This window comes from Micropterus salmoides, unplaced genomic scaffold (assembly GCF_014851395.1).
Source record: "Micropterus salmoides isolate LMB-PRFRI ecotype aquatic unplaced genomic scaffold, ASM1485139v1 Ms_hic_scaffold_21, whole genome shotgun sequence".
In the NCBI taxonomy this organism is placed as follows: Eukaryota; Metazoa; Chordata; class Actinopteri; order Centrarchiformes; family Centrarchidae; genus Micropterus; species Micropterus salmoides.
This window is the reverse complement of record NW_024041262.1, coordinates 13606141-13621464: the sequence shown is the minus strand read 5'-3', so window position 1 is coordinate 13621464 and position 15324 is coordinate 13606141. Positions and strand designations below refer to the sequence as shown.

At 40.1% G+C, this 15324-nt stretch overlaps 2 protein-coding genes across 6 annotated transcripts; both read right to left on the bottom strand.

Annotated features, from left to right (window-relative positions):
- Positions 1-2789: 2789 nt before the first annotated feature.
- Positions 2790-6726, bottom strand: atxn7l3b (ataxin 7 like 3b). Of its 3 annotated transcripts, none has more exons than XM_038735588.1 (9): positions 6615-6726; positions 6013-6059; positions 5769-5892; positions 5503-5635; positions 5138-5309; positions 4784-4884; positions 4633-4655; positions 4413-4458; positions 2790-3741 (listed from the first exon to the last, which is right to left on the bottom strand). In XM_038735588.1, exons 3-9 carry the CDS (start codon positions 5817-5819, stop codon positions 3662-3664), a joined length of 606 nt encoding a protein of 201 aa, XP_038591516.1. In that variant the 5' UTR covers positions 5820-5892; positions 6013-6059; positions 6615-6726; the 3' UTR covers positions 2790-3661. The 3 variants fall into 3 exon arrangements, with proteins under 3 accessions (XP_038591516.1, XP_038591518.1, XP_038591517.1); XM_038735590.1 differs by lacking the exon at positions 6615-6726 and adding an exon at positions 6528-6570; XM_038735589.1 differs by lacking the exon at positions 6615-6726 and adding an exon at positions 6158-6371.
- A 122-nt stretch (positions 6727-6848) lies between these two features.
- Positions 6849-15136, bottom strand: LOC119915831 (nucleolar transcription factor 1-B-like). 3 transcript variants are annotated; one of them, XM_038735585.1, is made up of 16 exons: positions 14817-15136; positions 14519-14706; positions 13428-13505; positions 12950-13108; positions 12791-12855; positions 12032-12104; positions 11760-11812; positions 10459-10600; positions 10276-10317; positions 10125-10193; positions 8855-8910; positions 8564-8753; positions 8405-8452; positions 8245-8313; positions 7827-7895; positions 6849-7733 (listed from the first exon to the last, which is right to left on the bottom strand). In XM_038735585.1, exons 1-16 carry the CDS (start codon positions 14845-14847, stop codon positions 7686-7688), a joined length of 1380 nt encoding a protein of 459 aa, XP_038591513.1. In that variant the 5' UTR covers positions 14848-15136; the 3' UTR covers positions 6849-7685. The 3 variants fall into 3 exon arrangements, with proteins under 3 accessions (XP_038591513.1, XP_038591514.1, XP_038591515.1); XM_038735586.1 differs by having other exon boundaries at positions 11760-11809; positions 14817-15135; XM_038735587.1 differs by lacking the exon at positions 6849-7733 and having other exon boundaries at positions 7827-7943.
- Between the last annotated feature and the right edge of the window lie 188 nt (positions 15137-15324).

Sequence of the window (15324 nt, the reverse complement as noted above, 5' to 3'; positions counted from 1 at the left end):
ATATGTCCAAGGGAAAGCAGATTCAAGGAAAACAAAATGGGTCCTAAGACCAACCCCTGAGGCACACCATATTTAACTGGACAGAACAAAGAGACATAGTTGTTTACAGACACACAAAACTTCCTATTTGACAGGTAGGATGAAAACCATTCTAGGGCAGTACCAGAGATCCCCACCCAGTGCCTCAGTCTGTCTAACATGATGTTGTGATCAATGGTGTCAAAAGCAGCGCTAAGGTCCAGGAGTACCAGGACCGAGCATATACCTTCATCAGCAGACATTAAAAGGTCATTGGTGACTTTAAGCAGGGCAGTCTCAGTGCTGTGGTACTTCCTGAAACCAGATTGAAACTTTTTAAATAATTTGTTATTTTCCAGTACAGTGAGCAGCTGTTTGGACACAATTCTTTCTAGAATCTTTGCAATAAAAGGCAGTTTTGAAATTGGTCTAAAATTTTGTGGGAGGGACGGATCTAAACCAGGTTTCTTTAAAAGTGGGTTCATGCAAGCCGTTTTAAAATGATGAGGGACACAACCAGTAGATAGGGAGCCGTTAAAAACAGAGATCAAATGGGGCCCAACAGAATCCATTACTTTCAGAAAAACTTTGTAGGTATTACATCAAGTGGATTGGAGGATACTCTCATTTGTGATACTGTTTTTAAAAGCTCAGACAAGTCGATGGGATAAAACTGGTTAATACTCTCTTGTTGCTGGTGAGGAACCTCTGATTAAGAACCTCTGAGTAAGAACCTCTCTGATTGACACCACCTTATTGGTAAAATAAGATAAAAACAATTCACAGTCATCTTTGCTTCCAGCTGAGGCACAAGGAGGGGTTGGGTTTAACAGCTGATCCACAGTCTTAAACAGAAACCTGGGATTGTGTTTATGTGTAGTAATGACTTCAGAAAAAGGAGGTAATGGACTTGGAGACTGGATTTTTTTCCATCTGCGCTCTGCTTTCCTGCATTCCCTTTTTAGGCTGTGAATGCTGTCATTTATCCAGGGTTGCTTACTAGCTTTAGACGTAGGCCTAACCTTTAGAGGAGCAGTAATAGTTAGTGTCAACAAGCAGATATGATTGAAGTGATCGACCAGATTGTTAGTGTTGGAATAAGACAGGTTTTGGCTTTGGCTCTAAAAGAATGTGCAAAACTTCGAAACACTTTGCTCATTAAAGATGCGAGAACACACGGAGCTTGGTGAGGTGGCATGAGTAACAGGCTAAAACAATACATCTGTGGTCAGATATGGTCATGTCCACTAATTCCACAGAGGAAATGCTGACACCCAGGGTAAAAACCAAGTCCAGTGTATGACCACAGTTATGTGTTTGCCCTTTGACATGTTGTTTGAAGTTAAAAGAAGTGGCCATATTTAAAAAGCCAGTTGCATTAGCATTGTTGGGGTCATCAACATGAATATTAAAATCGCCACAAAGAACAATTCTTTCATACTTTAAAACCAGAGTAGATAAAAATTCATGAAGTTCTGATAAAAATCCTCCAGGCAGTTTTTTGGGGGGGGCGATAAATTATAACAAATATGATAGGTTGCAGCCCTCCAAGTTTAAGAGTGAGAACTTCAAAGGAGTTAAATTCATCACAGCATACTTGATGACATTTAAAATTTTTCCTATACACGCTCACTAGTACTTGAGCAACATTACTGTTTTTTCCTTACAGTTCTTTTCTTGCTCCCCCATCACAACGCTATTCAGTGTTAAATGTTTTAAGTTAAGCTGACTCAGCAAGCTTGTTAAAAGGGCAAGCTCTGTGCGGGGCGGCTCTCTGGTATCCACAGAGGAGGTGGGTAAGAGGAGGATATTAGCCAAGCTTGTGTCAATCATGGACAACACCGCTCACCCCTTGCCTGTTGCTCCTTCAGCAACAGACTGCTACACCCACAGTGTAAGGAGGAGCACTACCACGTCTTTCGTTCCAACGGCAATCAGAGTCTTTAACACCAGCATGACATAATGCCCACTGTTTATTGTCTCTGTCACATCACCCACAACTTACAACATCACAGCTACTTTGCACTATTTATCTTTATTTATCTTAAGTTATATATCCTAGTAATTGATATCTATACATATATTATATACACATTATATACATACTATATAATACTATATAATATATATAAAACGTGACCGGTGTTCAAGGGAGAGAGGGGGTACAGTTTTGTGAGGTGACTTCATTCAACTGCATTTTTCTCAATAATATAACAATATATAGTTAACACTAGCTAGTAATGGTGTTAGATTAGAGCTGCTGTCATTTAGGATGAGAGAAATGTGTTGAAAAGACGATGGTGACCAAGGAAATGGAAATTTATGGCTCGCAACCTTTTCACCACCTTCCCAAAACTCACATGGGGGAGCACTAACATTGTTCCACGGGAGCCACACTGACAAGGCTGCCTGTGGATGTGTCCAAAGATATTTTTTGTATATCGGCTGCAGTTATTTACTGATACCAATTATCTCTAAATGCCAGATAATCCAACCAATTAATCGTTCTATCATATATATATATATATAGTGATTCATCTACCTCTTGAGGCATGTTTTTAGTATAATGTTACACACCACAGGTGTATTATATCTGTTCACTTATGCATCATATATATATCTGTATAATTTCTACTGAATGTGTATTTATCTATCACTCTTTTTTCCTGTAGGAGTTGAATCTTGAGTTCCTGTAAAAAGTGAATTTCTCCTGGTGTGGGATCAATAAAGTGTGCCTTCCCTTCTCTCCCCATCTTAACACGAGACAAAACAACAGGTAACAAATCATTTATTATGCTAGACAGATGAAACAAACTGAGCCATGATAGCAGCAATTCAACTATTGGAATATTTACACTATCACTTCACACCAAGGATATATGTAATCCTTTACAATGTAAACACATGATACAAAGACATTTTTGAATGCTAGAAAACAAGCCGATCTATCCACCGAAAAATTAAACAAAAACCTGCTTTCTGCAGCGAATACCTGCCATACCACTTGCTGAACATTATTAAAACAAGTTTCCACAGGTGAATGACAAACTGTTTCACAACATATTGTAATTCAGATGGAGAACTATGAGCCTGACACTGAATGTGAAAATAACAGACAAACCATTAGTAATGATTGTCTTTGACATTATTTGTTTTTTTCAAAGAATGAGATTTTAAGAAGGTGAGGAAATACAAGTAAACCTAATGGCTAATCGTTTCTGTATTTTAAAGAAACAACATACTGTATGTGCACATTTTCACTCTTCACACAGCTGCCTGCTTGGCCACTGAATGAATTACACCAGAATCTACCTCTGTGCAGTGAGTATATGGTGATATTCATTTTGGACTCTAGCAAAACTTAAAATTAACTAAACAAAAGAACAACATGAGTGTTGGTACGGTTAATTTGTGAAAAATAAAAATAAAATCTGTCAAGTATACAGTGGGAGGTCTGGACCGCTTCCGCAGAGCAGCAAACGCCATGAATGTCACCTACGTATAACATCGACGTCCATTGATTTCACAACACAACGAACTGAGGGTGAAGTGTTATTGGTCTTCCCGTGTGTGTGTGTGCGCGCGTTTCTGTGTACTTGTGCACACACGAAGGTAAGAGAATGTGTGTTGGTGGCCTAGTGTGTCACTGAGGGAACGCCTCATCTTTCATCAGCATGCGTGGGCTTTCCTGGTTGTCCATGCGACGTCTAGGACCCATCATGCCTGTGGGAAAAAACAGCAGGCTAGATGTCATTCATTCACAGTGTCTTCAATGAGTGTTCAGCCAAGCCCCCATCTAGGCACAAATTTACTGGACAGGAAGCACGCTGGGCTTCTTTACTCTTAAATCTAATAATTCAACCATAATGCTGCACTAAGCAGGATTGGTTAAACATATATGAATATGTTAAATACAACTAGCCAATGAAGTGATTGTCCCATCCACCCTTAACTGAACTCTGGTCCGGTAGGAAGTCTTCTCAGCCACGAGAAACTAATTTAAAAGCAGCCCATTTAAATACATTCTTTTAAGCAAAACTTCTCAGTGTAAAACCAAGACTTTACACACGTTAGCAGTATAATGACGTCAGGTCTTATGATTTACTACATACTTTACTACATAAACCTGTAAATTTTACTGTATCATCTAAATGCTGTTGCATTTATTTTGGATTTAGTGTTTCCGTGCTTCATGGGTAAGAATTATACAAGAATATTACATGAGCTAACATGTGCTCCTGCTGTGTTGGGATTACAAGTATTCCCACAGTTGTAGTATGTTTTAACAGTTGCATTTTCCTTAAAACCTAAAAGTATTTTGATTGCGTAAGTACACGAAGTACAAATTGCAGATGAGCCATCAGGAGGAAGTTTAAGCGTTCATATCCACTTACTGTTCTTATGCTTGAATGATTTGGATCTTCTGGGGGAGTTTGGATTCTGAGGTGGGAAAAGAAATATACAATGTTTGCGTGGATAAATCAGGAATAATGAGTAATATTCTCTGTGTGTTTATATAAATGAATTCATTATAGGGATAATAAATCAGCATAATGCTCCCATTCATTTTATTAAGCTTTAGGGTTTTTACATTAACAATAAAAAAGAAAGTACCTTATCCGATTTCCTTTTCTTGGCTGTAAAAGAAAAACATTCAATTTCAGATTTGAGCAATTTCATACATTTCCAACTTCATGAGAGGGTTATTTTAGCAATCAACATTCAGTATCACAAAAGAAAGAGGTAAAAAGTAGCAGTACATCACCTTTCTTTTCTGCCCCGTAAGACCAGTCATTATCATTGACGTCATCGTTATCCTCTTGGTCACTCTCCGACTTGTTGTTGGTGTTGTTACCCGTGACTATTCTGTAAAAGACAGAAGAACAAAAGCATGACACGTACACAATGACTTGGCATTACTCGCCACAACTAACAGTTTGATTATAAGACAAATACATTCTGACCTGAAACAATATTTTTTGAAATGTAAAGAAAGATACAGTGCCTATCTTACTTATCATGCCATTAGTAGGAAAGTGCATTTTATTGAGCTTACAGGTCAATGGAAGAGGTGTACATTGTAAATAGATCTCTCTGGTTAGCTGTTCTACTCTCATACCTGCGGTTGGCTATGCGGCTGCTGTTGCGTCCCATCCCCAGGCACTTCTCCAGATGTGGGGCAAAGCGTGAGGCAGCAATGCTTCGGCTGCAGTTGGGACATACACACTCCTTGTTTTTCCACTGGTTGTACACCTGGCCAAACACGTCCAATCCCGGCTGGTCCACGATTTCTGGAAATTTAAAGCAAGCGATAAACTGTTCTGCTTTACAGTCGCATGGAGCACATAATAGACAAACCTGCTGTTGATTTATGGAGTGAGTGTATTGCCTGAATGTTTTGTTGCTATGTCTTCAGAAGTGTTGGCAGCTACAGAAATGCTTCACCTTTATTTCACAAGGGAGACAGAATCACTTTGTGCTCACCAAAGTCCCTCATACTTTCTTGGTCCGTGTCATCCAGGAAAAAATAGCCCTGCTTAACGGCCCGGTGGACCTCAAAGCAAAGACCCAGGCATGCATCCTCCACCAGGTCAGACAGGATGTCCTGAGCTAGGCCCTGGCAGGGATGGGCCAGAGGGGGAGGAAACAGACACAAGTCAGCCCACTGTCTGTTTGCATCCTGCAGATGTACTGTGCATTTCCCAAGGCTACCTGGACTACTACTGCACTGTGGCCTCGCTCTACTGTACCTCCAGCTTGCTGTTGTCCAGGCTGGACATTGAAACCTCCTCCATTTTCATTTGCCAGAACTATCAGATGAGCCGACGCTGCTGTGGTCATGCTGTAGCGCAGCAAGCATTGGCCAAAACAGGGCTGCAGCAGGAGGGAAACACACAGTTAGCAACACAGTGGCACTCAGTCCTGTTTTAACCAATTAATGTAAAGCAGTGCATAGGGAACATATGACGCCTTGAATGTGATGCAGCTACTTACAACTGCGCGTTGAACACCGCCAGGGAGTTACTTCCCACGTTTATAACCTACGAAAAACACGAAGCAGAAAGACTTAGCGTTCGTGTTGTCCCAGTAAAAACAGACAAAAAAGAGACAAACATGACCTCGATTGTCAAGACGCCACCTTGCTGGCCCCGAGCACTACCGTCTAACGAAGGCAGCTAAGCCAAAACCTTGCCGAAGAAAACAAAGAGCGGGGCTATGAATAGGCTGCAGAGGATTTGAACATGCCAAGAGGTAACGTTAACAACAGTGGAGGTATCCTCCCCAAAATGCCTCGAGGTGCACAGCTCGGAGCTACACGTCACATGCGTCAGTCCGGGCTGAGCAAACAGAAATACTGTGACACATTTGTAGGAGACTCAGTGGTTTTTGCTGTTTAGGAAATATTGACTACAGCGAGGCTCGTCCCCGAACCCAACGCTTACACCGCTGCGGCACTGCGGCTGCTCACCCCTCGTACAAAAACTCACGAAGGAAGAAAACAAACAAACCCTTGTATCCCATTATGAGGCCTATCCACGAGGAATAACGTTACCGCAATCACAGCCACGCAAAATCGGCCAATTGTGTTTATTTACCTATTCCGGCAGGCATCCATCTTTACATCACACAGATCAGACAGTAGCAATCGATCGCTACTCGACTCTCCACTGAGAGCTTCCTTTGCAGCACCACCGGGGCTTTTCTCACTCACTCCGAGTGTATTCGTCATCCAGACCAGCACTTTAGGGTTAAATTGGCCTTTTGTTTGACTGTTTTTGTGCCTTGTTATTTGAACTTTTTCCTTTTATATCAGACACTCCAACATGAACTACATCTTTATTGACCATGTTTATTAAAAAAAAAAGTATTTTCTTTCTGTGATTTACATACAAGTAAGGGTTTACAGCAATACTAAAAGCAATGCTTTGTATGTTTTCCCACTCAGTTAAATAATACAAAAAATAATAAGAAAATTATTATTTAATGACAAATCTGACAATCTGAGCGGCTGGTGCCAATAAAATGTCATGATCATGATGCTTTCTCTAACTTTATACGTACATTTTGTCAGTGTTTAACAGTAGAGGTTGAAAATTAGGTGATTACTGGTATAATAAAGTGTCTGTCATCTCCTGTATATTATGATTACCTCATATGCATTATGTTGCGGTAAGGATCAGAATAATCTACATGTGGGGCCCCTGGGCAAATCCCCTATTAACATCCCATTTCCCCCTCACTCGGTGTCCATGGTGAACAGCATTCTAGTGGCGGATTATTAAATAGGCCCAGGTTTGATGTGTGGCAATTTGAAAAAAATAATACCCAGAATGCAAGCAACACAAAATAATGAAGATCTTAAAACTGGACTTTTCCAGAGGGATCCCAGGTTTCCAGGGGCTTCAAGGCGCTGATCACATCACTTATTATTGTGCAAACTCATTTCCATATAGTAGGTAACTCTGGGCTTTTATGGGCTGTAATCCAGCCTTGGTTGTTGCACATCACGTAAGTGCAATGGTGATGGCAACCTCCCAGCTAAGATGGCCGTCATACAATGTGGCATTAAAGTCAGCCATTGGAGCGTTTGTCCATCATCTCCGATCCAGAATACAGCTCTGAGCTTGATGTGCATGTGACTCTTCTGCTGTCCATCTCATCACCATCTAATAGATCTCAAACATGATGTCATCCCCTTCTTCTTCCTCCTCATCCTGTGGACCAACAGTTAATATTTATACCACCTGGACACACAGTCGCAAAATTAAAATACTAAAGTACTAATAAATCTGTTTAAGTATTCAAACCTCTTCACAGTCAAACTTGTCCTCTTCTTCGTCACTGCTGCTGTACTCAATGTCTTCATCTTCTGAATCCTGTGTGACGTACCATTAAATATGGACTGAAAATGTAGCTTTTTAACCCTGCATACAGCGTGTAGAATATTTTTTTCAAATCAAATTATTCCCACTTACTCTTCTTAATACTTTCATATATATGTTTAACTCACTTACTGATGACTACATACCAAAACAATATTTTTGAGTTGTATGTGAAAATATGAGTCAATAGTAAACCTTAGTAAACATTAGTAAAATGAATAATTTCAGATAAAGTACATTTACTTTAACTAGAAGACAACCTGCACTATCAGAGAGCTTTGCATTGGTCACATTAGAAAAGCATGTATTACTTCATGTGTGTTGAATCAACAGTTCAACTTACTGACGGTCTGTACAAGACTTCTCGTTTCTCATAAACTTTAATTTCTTTGGCATCAAGGTATTGCCATTTCTGCAAGAGAAGAATATTATCAACCTAAGGAAACAATCTTAGAAAAAACCCAAAGAAACACATAAATAAAAATAATAATTTTTTTGCTTACAGTGGGGTTGCATGTCTTATAGTCTATTTGCTCTGCTGGCGTCAATGTCTGAAGAATGTAGAAGGAGACAAATATTAGAGTTTTAGTGAAATAAAAACTGCCTGGATTAAAAAAATAAAATAAAATAAAAACACATCAGAAAGAAATGATTCTTTATACCTTAAACCACTTCTGCAGCTCCATCAAGTATTGTGTAAACTTTTCATATGCTTTCTCTTTGTAGTGTTCCTTTTCCTTATTGGAGAGGTCACGCCACATTTGGCTGCACCTGATTAAGCGCTCCTTTGAGTTTGGGAATTTCTCCTTCAGAAATTCCATTTGATCTTTGCAGAAAACTATATTTCCAGATCTGCAATAAAAGAAAAAAAGATCAGTCAAAAGCCTGTCTTCAGATAGACAGACTTAATTCTGGGTCTTGTAAAGGAACAAATGTTTTACGGTCATGCTCACCGAGACGGCATCTTGGGCTCGCCAGGAAGTAGAAGCTTCACTTTACTTTTAATGCTCTGCATGTCAATGACAAAAATTATCTTTCAAAGAGCAGATTGACACAATGCAGTTTATTAAAAAGTGAAGAGTACACAAACAACACCCACTGAGTATGAGCTTATATGAGGCCTATTGTAAAAGAGAAACACCTTAAAGAGGTGGTATTATGGTTTTAGGCTTTTTCCCTCTCCTTTATTGAGTTATATCTCTTTTTTGTGCATTTACTAGGTTTGCAAAGTGAAAAAGCCCAAAGTCCACCCCAAAGGGAGTTCCCATCTCGCACAGAAAACTCTGTTCTGAACTGCCTGATAACACCTCGTTTGTAGTCCAGCCTTTACTTCCCTTTCTTGTGACGTCACAATGAAAATACGTGTCATAATGCTCGCTGAGCGACTACTCCGATACACCCTCAAAAACAACACCTTCCAAACACTAGCTACCCTCCAAGCAGTCAATGTACATAAAGTTGTTACTGTGATGTAGAGACAGAGCTCAGTTAAAACTTTATGGATGAAAGATACTTTTGTTACAGATTAATAACCCACCACTCTGAAACTCCTGCTCCAGTCCAAATCATCAAAAACATGTTAGGTTCTCCAGTCAGTGACATTGACAACACACTGATAAAAGATCTGGAGTTGGTCCCTGGGCGCTGCACAGCGGCTGCCCACTGCTCCCTTGAGGGATGAACATGTATGTGACAATAAAGCATCTTCTTCTTCTAAATTGCCAACCTGGTCAGCAACGTGTAGCCTACAGCTGAATCTAAGCTGTTTACCATCTTTTCGCTGACCCGCCTTTCTCAGCTTCTGATTGGCTAGTAGTCCTTAACTAGGAATTGCGCATGTGCGACTCCCAACAAAGATCATTTAGAGACAAGATGTATCACTCCGTAGCTAAAACGAAGCCTTCAACACAGGGTGAACAGAGGAACTGCAGCAATCTGCAGTATGACAAAAAATATGGTGTTTTTTGAAAATTAAACCATGTAAACCTGTTCTGGTACAACCCCTAAATAGGATTTTGAACCTGAAAATGAGCATAATACCACTTCTTTAACAACATGGTTTGAATAGGTTATGTTTCCTAATTAGTCAACAAAGTGTTAAAAACAGCCTTTCCTCACACAGATGTTTTTAAATAACTGACGGTTATTGATCACAAAACGAGAGGTGACAGCAGGTCTACAAGTACTGAACATCTATTCAGGAACCATGGAATGACGTCTCACCTTGCACTCTTTAGGTCTTTTGATGCCATGCTTATTTAGGACCCGCTCCTGCTCCTCCTCATCCATATTCTGAGGAACATAAACACTCCCGTCACACAAAGTCTGTCAGCGTCAGCTCAATGCTGCAGCCGTGGTCTTGTAAATTACTTACCTTTAGATACTGATTCAGGTCAATCGAGTACTGCTTCTTCAACTGAAAAGAAACAAGCGTTTTATTCAGATTCAACAGATTTTTACTTTAAACCGCCGTGACAATCTTGTGGTTCGGCAGCTGATGAGCAAGTTATTTTTTGTAGTACTGTCTGCGTGATACAGTTTGTGTGTGTGTTCATACCTCTCTGCAGCGCGTGCGGTACTCATGTCTCTGCCTGTCAGTCAAATCTCGCCAGCGTTGGGCCCACACACTCGAGAAGCCTTGCACTGAGACACCCGCCATGGACCCTAGTTGTTCTTCTCGGAATAGATTATAGCCATTGCTAAAGTTAAACACACACCAAACATCAGAATCAGAATCAGCTTTATTGTGTGCTCAGCTGCATCTTTGTTAGCTTAAATTGGTTTAGTTAAGACATAAAAGGTGAATAAAAACTATGATAAAGCTAGGTATAAAATAAGGCAATCCTCTAGAATTTGTTGATTCTCCAATGGGATTCTTCATATCTGACAAGAGGCAGGACATACTGAGAATAAATGGATGGAAACGCCATGCCCCCTAGTGGATGAGGATGTAAATGAAGTCACCTTTTGAAGACAGTCTATGTGGTGCACCCTTTCAGCGAAGGCTCCTCGCTTTGTCAGGGAGGTACTAAAGAAGATGCGCTCCAGCACAGCAACCTGACCAGCACAGTGCCCGGTTCAATGGTGTGGGAGCGGCTTGCCACTTGTACCAACAACGTGGTAAACAGACAAATGAACACATATTTCATGTAGGCTTGTCATGGAAAAGGTGCTGCAGTGCCTCTGCCAAAACTTGTGTTTCCCAGGAAACTTAACAAACATTACCTCTTTGCCTCAGGTGAATGATGGTCGTTCAGGTATTGATGATCTTGGCAAACGACCCCACAGAGGTTAAATAGTTGAGTTTCCCTACTATATAGTTCAGAACTAAAGACGTCTCTTGGATGAGGGACAAAACGTCTTCTAGTATCTTCAACCAAGTCCAGTTGCCCTTGACTTTAACCTTCTTTGGATGTGTGAAAAGAGGAAATTAAAGATTTAACATCATACCTGCAGCTTCATTTGCAGTCTGCAATGAAGTGGGTCTCCCCAACTGTGCAAGTATCTAACAAGCACCGTAAACAGTCAATAAGAACTACTGCCGAGTTAGCTTGTCTTCTATCTATCTTGTAGTATAATGGTACAAATAATAGGTTAATGGCACAGCGCAAGAATATTAACTCTTCTCAACTGGTGGCTCCAATTATATCCTCATCCATTATGGTTTATTTTTCATCCACTTAGATGACGCTTCACAATAAAAGTCCTGTGAATACTGAATTTAAAACAAATACCACCTCATTGATTCGACACAGAGGAAACATGATAAAAACAGTTAAAAGAGGTGCAAGCGTGATTTATGAATACTCAACAAAGCAAAACAATTCCAATATCTGAGTGTTTATGTGTGTGGCTTACACAGGAGGCTTGGGAGGCAGGTCCTCTTCATCACTAGAATGCTGTTCATTCTGCTTTAGCAAGAGATAATTAATTAAGATTTAGAACTTTGCCAGCAGTGTTGCGTAATTGCAATAAAATACAGTATGTGCGATTCCAAAGAACTATTGTTACATGAATTGTAGGAATATTATAGTTATAGGTGTTTGGGGGAAAAAGAATAACCCCAGCTAACCACGCAAACAGTACACTGCAGTTTGTGACTAGGACTGGCTGATGTGAACTTAACTTACATCTATGGCGTCTGCACAGACCCTCTTCCTGTCGTTCCTGCGCTCACGAATAGGAGGTTCGTGATATTGTTGCCTGAAAGACAAAGAATTAGTTTGACAATGAAAACATGGCAGAAAGCAGTGACAGCGCTCCAGAGATTTTTAAGCCTGTCTGAAGTCTGGTCACATTTTGGTTTTTATAAGAGCACTGAGGGAAATTTGAAGAAAATTTCTTTGTAGCAAAATGCAAGGTAATCTAACTTTTAGCTTCTTCTGCTGTATGCGTCTTGTCTATTTGACCACTGCACATGGTAACACCCAACCAACATATTTGGTTCATTTAAAATCTGGAAGTCGTCGAATTGGTTGTAAAAGTGTTCCAACAGTCGAAGTGCTACAGACTCCTATAAAAGACTCCTCTGGATTTATGTCAATCTTTTGGCTCATTGAAGTGACTGTTGCTGTCTTCTTGAGACTCATTAACTCATTAAGACTCATTGCAGATACTTTATAACATCTTTAATGTTAATGTACATTTGATGTGGTTTTTATAAAAGGTATTGGCTTGGTTATTATTTTAATGTTTATGCGAACAAAAAGTGCACCGCACTGCATCGTTTTCATGGTTTCAGTGTGTGTATCAGTCCTTTTTGTACATTTTCAGCATATTTTAACAATACCGTGATAATACTGATAAATGTCATCTTTTTGGTCTCTATAATCGTGATGCCGGGGCCAAATCACACGTGTTTATGGTACGTATGTGTGCTTATTTACTACCTGAACTCCACCATGTCCCTCTTGTATTTTTTACTTGCAAGCTGGAATTTCTTTGCATACTGAGCCTGGAAAAATGCAAGACAAAACGCAATTTAAATTTTGAAGCAACACCAAATGAAATAAAAGAAGCAGTTTCAGCAGGAGCCTCACTGACTGTACCTTCTCTTCATTCGGGAGCTTCTTGTACTTCTTGTTTACAAACTTTAACAGCTTTGGGGGGCTCAGCTCTGGGTGCTGCTGATGAAACTTGGTGTAGTTCTCCTCATAAAACATGGAATTTGGAGGGGCCGGTCTCTTTGGGAGCTCTGGATGGATCCGCTGGAAAAAATGACTCACTGTTAACTCACAGAATGAAACATCTCTTGGTAGCAACCTGTCAGTCGGCAATATATCCAGATTTCTGTCTTTCATATGCAGTGCAGGAGAGTATATAATCAACAAAGCAATACACCTCATAACACAATGCACTGTCAAGCATCGCAAATGGCCGTGCATTGTTTCAGACTGATGTATCATTTGCAGGAGCTTTGTGATATTAGACACAGTGACCTACATGATATTTAAAACATAACCTCGCATAGAGAAATTTTATATTTACAACATGACGCTATCTAAAGCTCGATAGTGCTTTGCTTACCTTAATATTCCTCACAGGATTGGCAATGACATCTTCAGCTTCATCAATGAGCTCTGTGAGGGTGCGAATCTTGCGCATCTGGGCAAAAACAGCAAGTATATTACAGTATAGTTACAAAATGTATAAGACTATCTTCAAGGAATATTTTGAAATTCTAAATTGTTTGTTGCGTCTCCTGACCACGAAAGGAAATCTTTCAAATTAGTGGTCTTGTTCATTTGAAAAACTTGCCAACCTTCCCTTTTAAAATCAGTGCGTGCTGTTGCTAACATGACAGGAAAAAAGCAGAAAAATGAACAACACATTGAGTTTATGAGCAGGAAAAAAATCTTCCCCTAACCTGTGGATCCAAGCTCCTGCACTACTTAAATTTACTTGAGCAACAGCAACTGCAGAGCCAGTGGAAGATTTGGTCCCACTTCAGGGATCAATAAAATATACCAAAATATTATAATCCCCTTTGCTGCAATCCTAAACGTTACTTCAGTACATCAGACCTACAAATCTGAAGTAGAAAAATGGAAATATACACTATGTTGGTAACAAATTAATTGTATGGTGGCCCTGAGAGCTTGACGCACATGCAAACAGACAAAACACAAGCACATCAAGAAAACTTCTTCACCTGTTTGACGACACAGCACTTAGAGAAAATGCTGTGAGTGAGAAAAGGCAACCAGATACAGAAACGCTATGAAACAGTTTCTGTTGTCATCTGTGCTACTTGTAGAGTTTCTGTATTTGATTGTGTTTTCTCACTTTTTTCTAAATGCTGCACATGTGTTGACAGAATGGTTGAGATGTTTTCTTAAGTTGCAGTGTGTTCTGCTCTCACAGCCCCCCCAAAAAAATAGGTTTAAAATGTTGAGGTGATTTGGGAAACCCAAGAGAGGTAATGTTACAGTTAACTGTTTATAAGACCAATGTACTGAAAAGAAGTTAACATTAAGATCTCACCGTCTACATTTCCATGACAAATTGAAGCCTGTTGTGTGATATGACTGAAAGCCTCAGATCAGCTACTGAGCCGACCATGCGGTGAAACTGCTTTTTGTCAACTGCTTATTGATATTGTTAAAACTGTGTCTCACCTTCTGCAAAATCTCTGTCCACTTTTGTTGGCATGCTTCAGGCGAGAAAGGGGGGAAAGCCACTTCATTCCAGTCCACAGTTTTTAGAGCTTGGGTAAATCCGCTCATTCTGTAATTTTCTGGGATGCTGGTTTTCATTGCAGCAAGAAGCTTCTGGAGGTTTGCCCTGGTCCAGTCTGTAGTCATAACTTAAAGGCAGAAAAGACACTCAATCTTTAGAATTAATGAAATTACGATTGGCAAGCATGTCAATGCCAATAATTGCCAGTTGTTACCCGGTTTATTTATTTGTACCCACCAGCTTCAGTCTCATTTATAATGTCACTCATTTCCCCAAAGTTTCCAGCATAAGTATTTTGTTGTGTTAGCTGGATGCAAACTGGGCAGAACGTCTGGTCAATCTATGTGACTCCCGGAAACTGCTCATTAGTTAGTTAGCTAATGTATGGAGCTTAGTTTAGTTAACAACAAACACAACCTATTTTAGCTAATTATATGTTTATTTACTGTCATTGTTACCATTACCGTACGACAAGGAGCTACAAAGAAACACTTTTATCGCTGGTGTCATTTCGCCGACAACGTGAAGCCTGCCTCCATGTTGGGTTGGCGGGGGCCTTGTAGCGAAGAGCAACCAATCAGAGACGAGCAAAGACAAGCGTCACGGGACAACAGCCAATGAGCTTACGCTTCTTCTTCTTTGTGTTCATTTGCGGACGGCGATGCTTCGCAGACCAGCGTTGAGGTTGCGGCGCCACCTATTGAATCGGAAGGAGTTGAATCATGGCGCTAAATCATCTGAATGC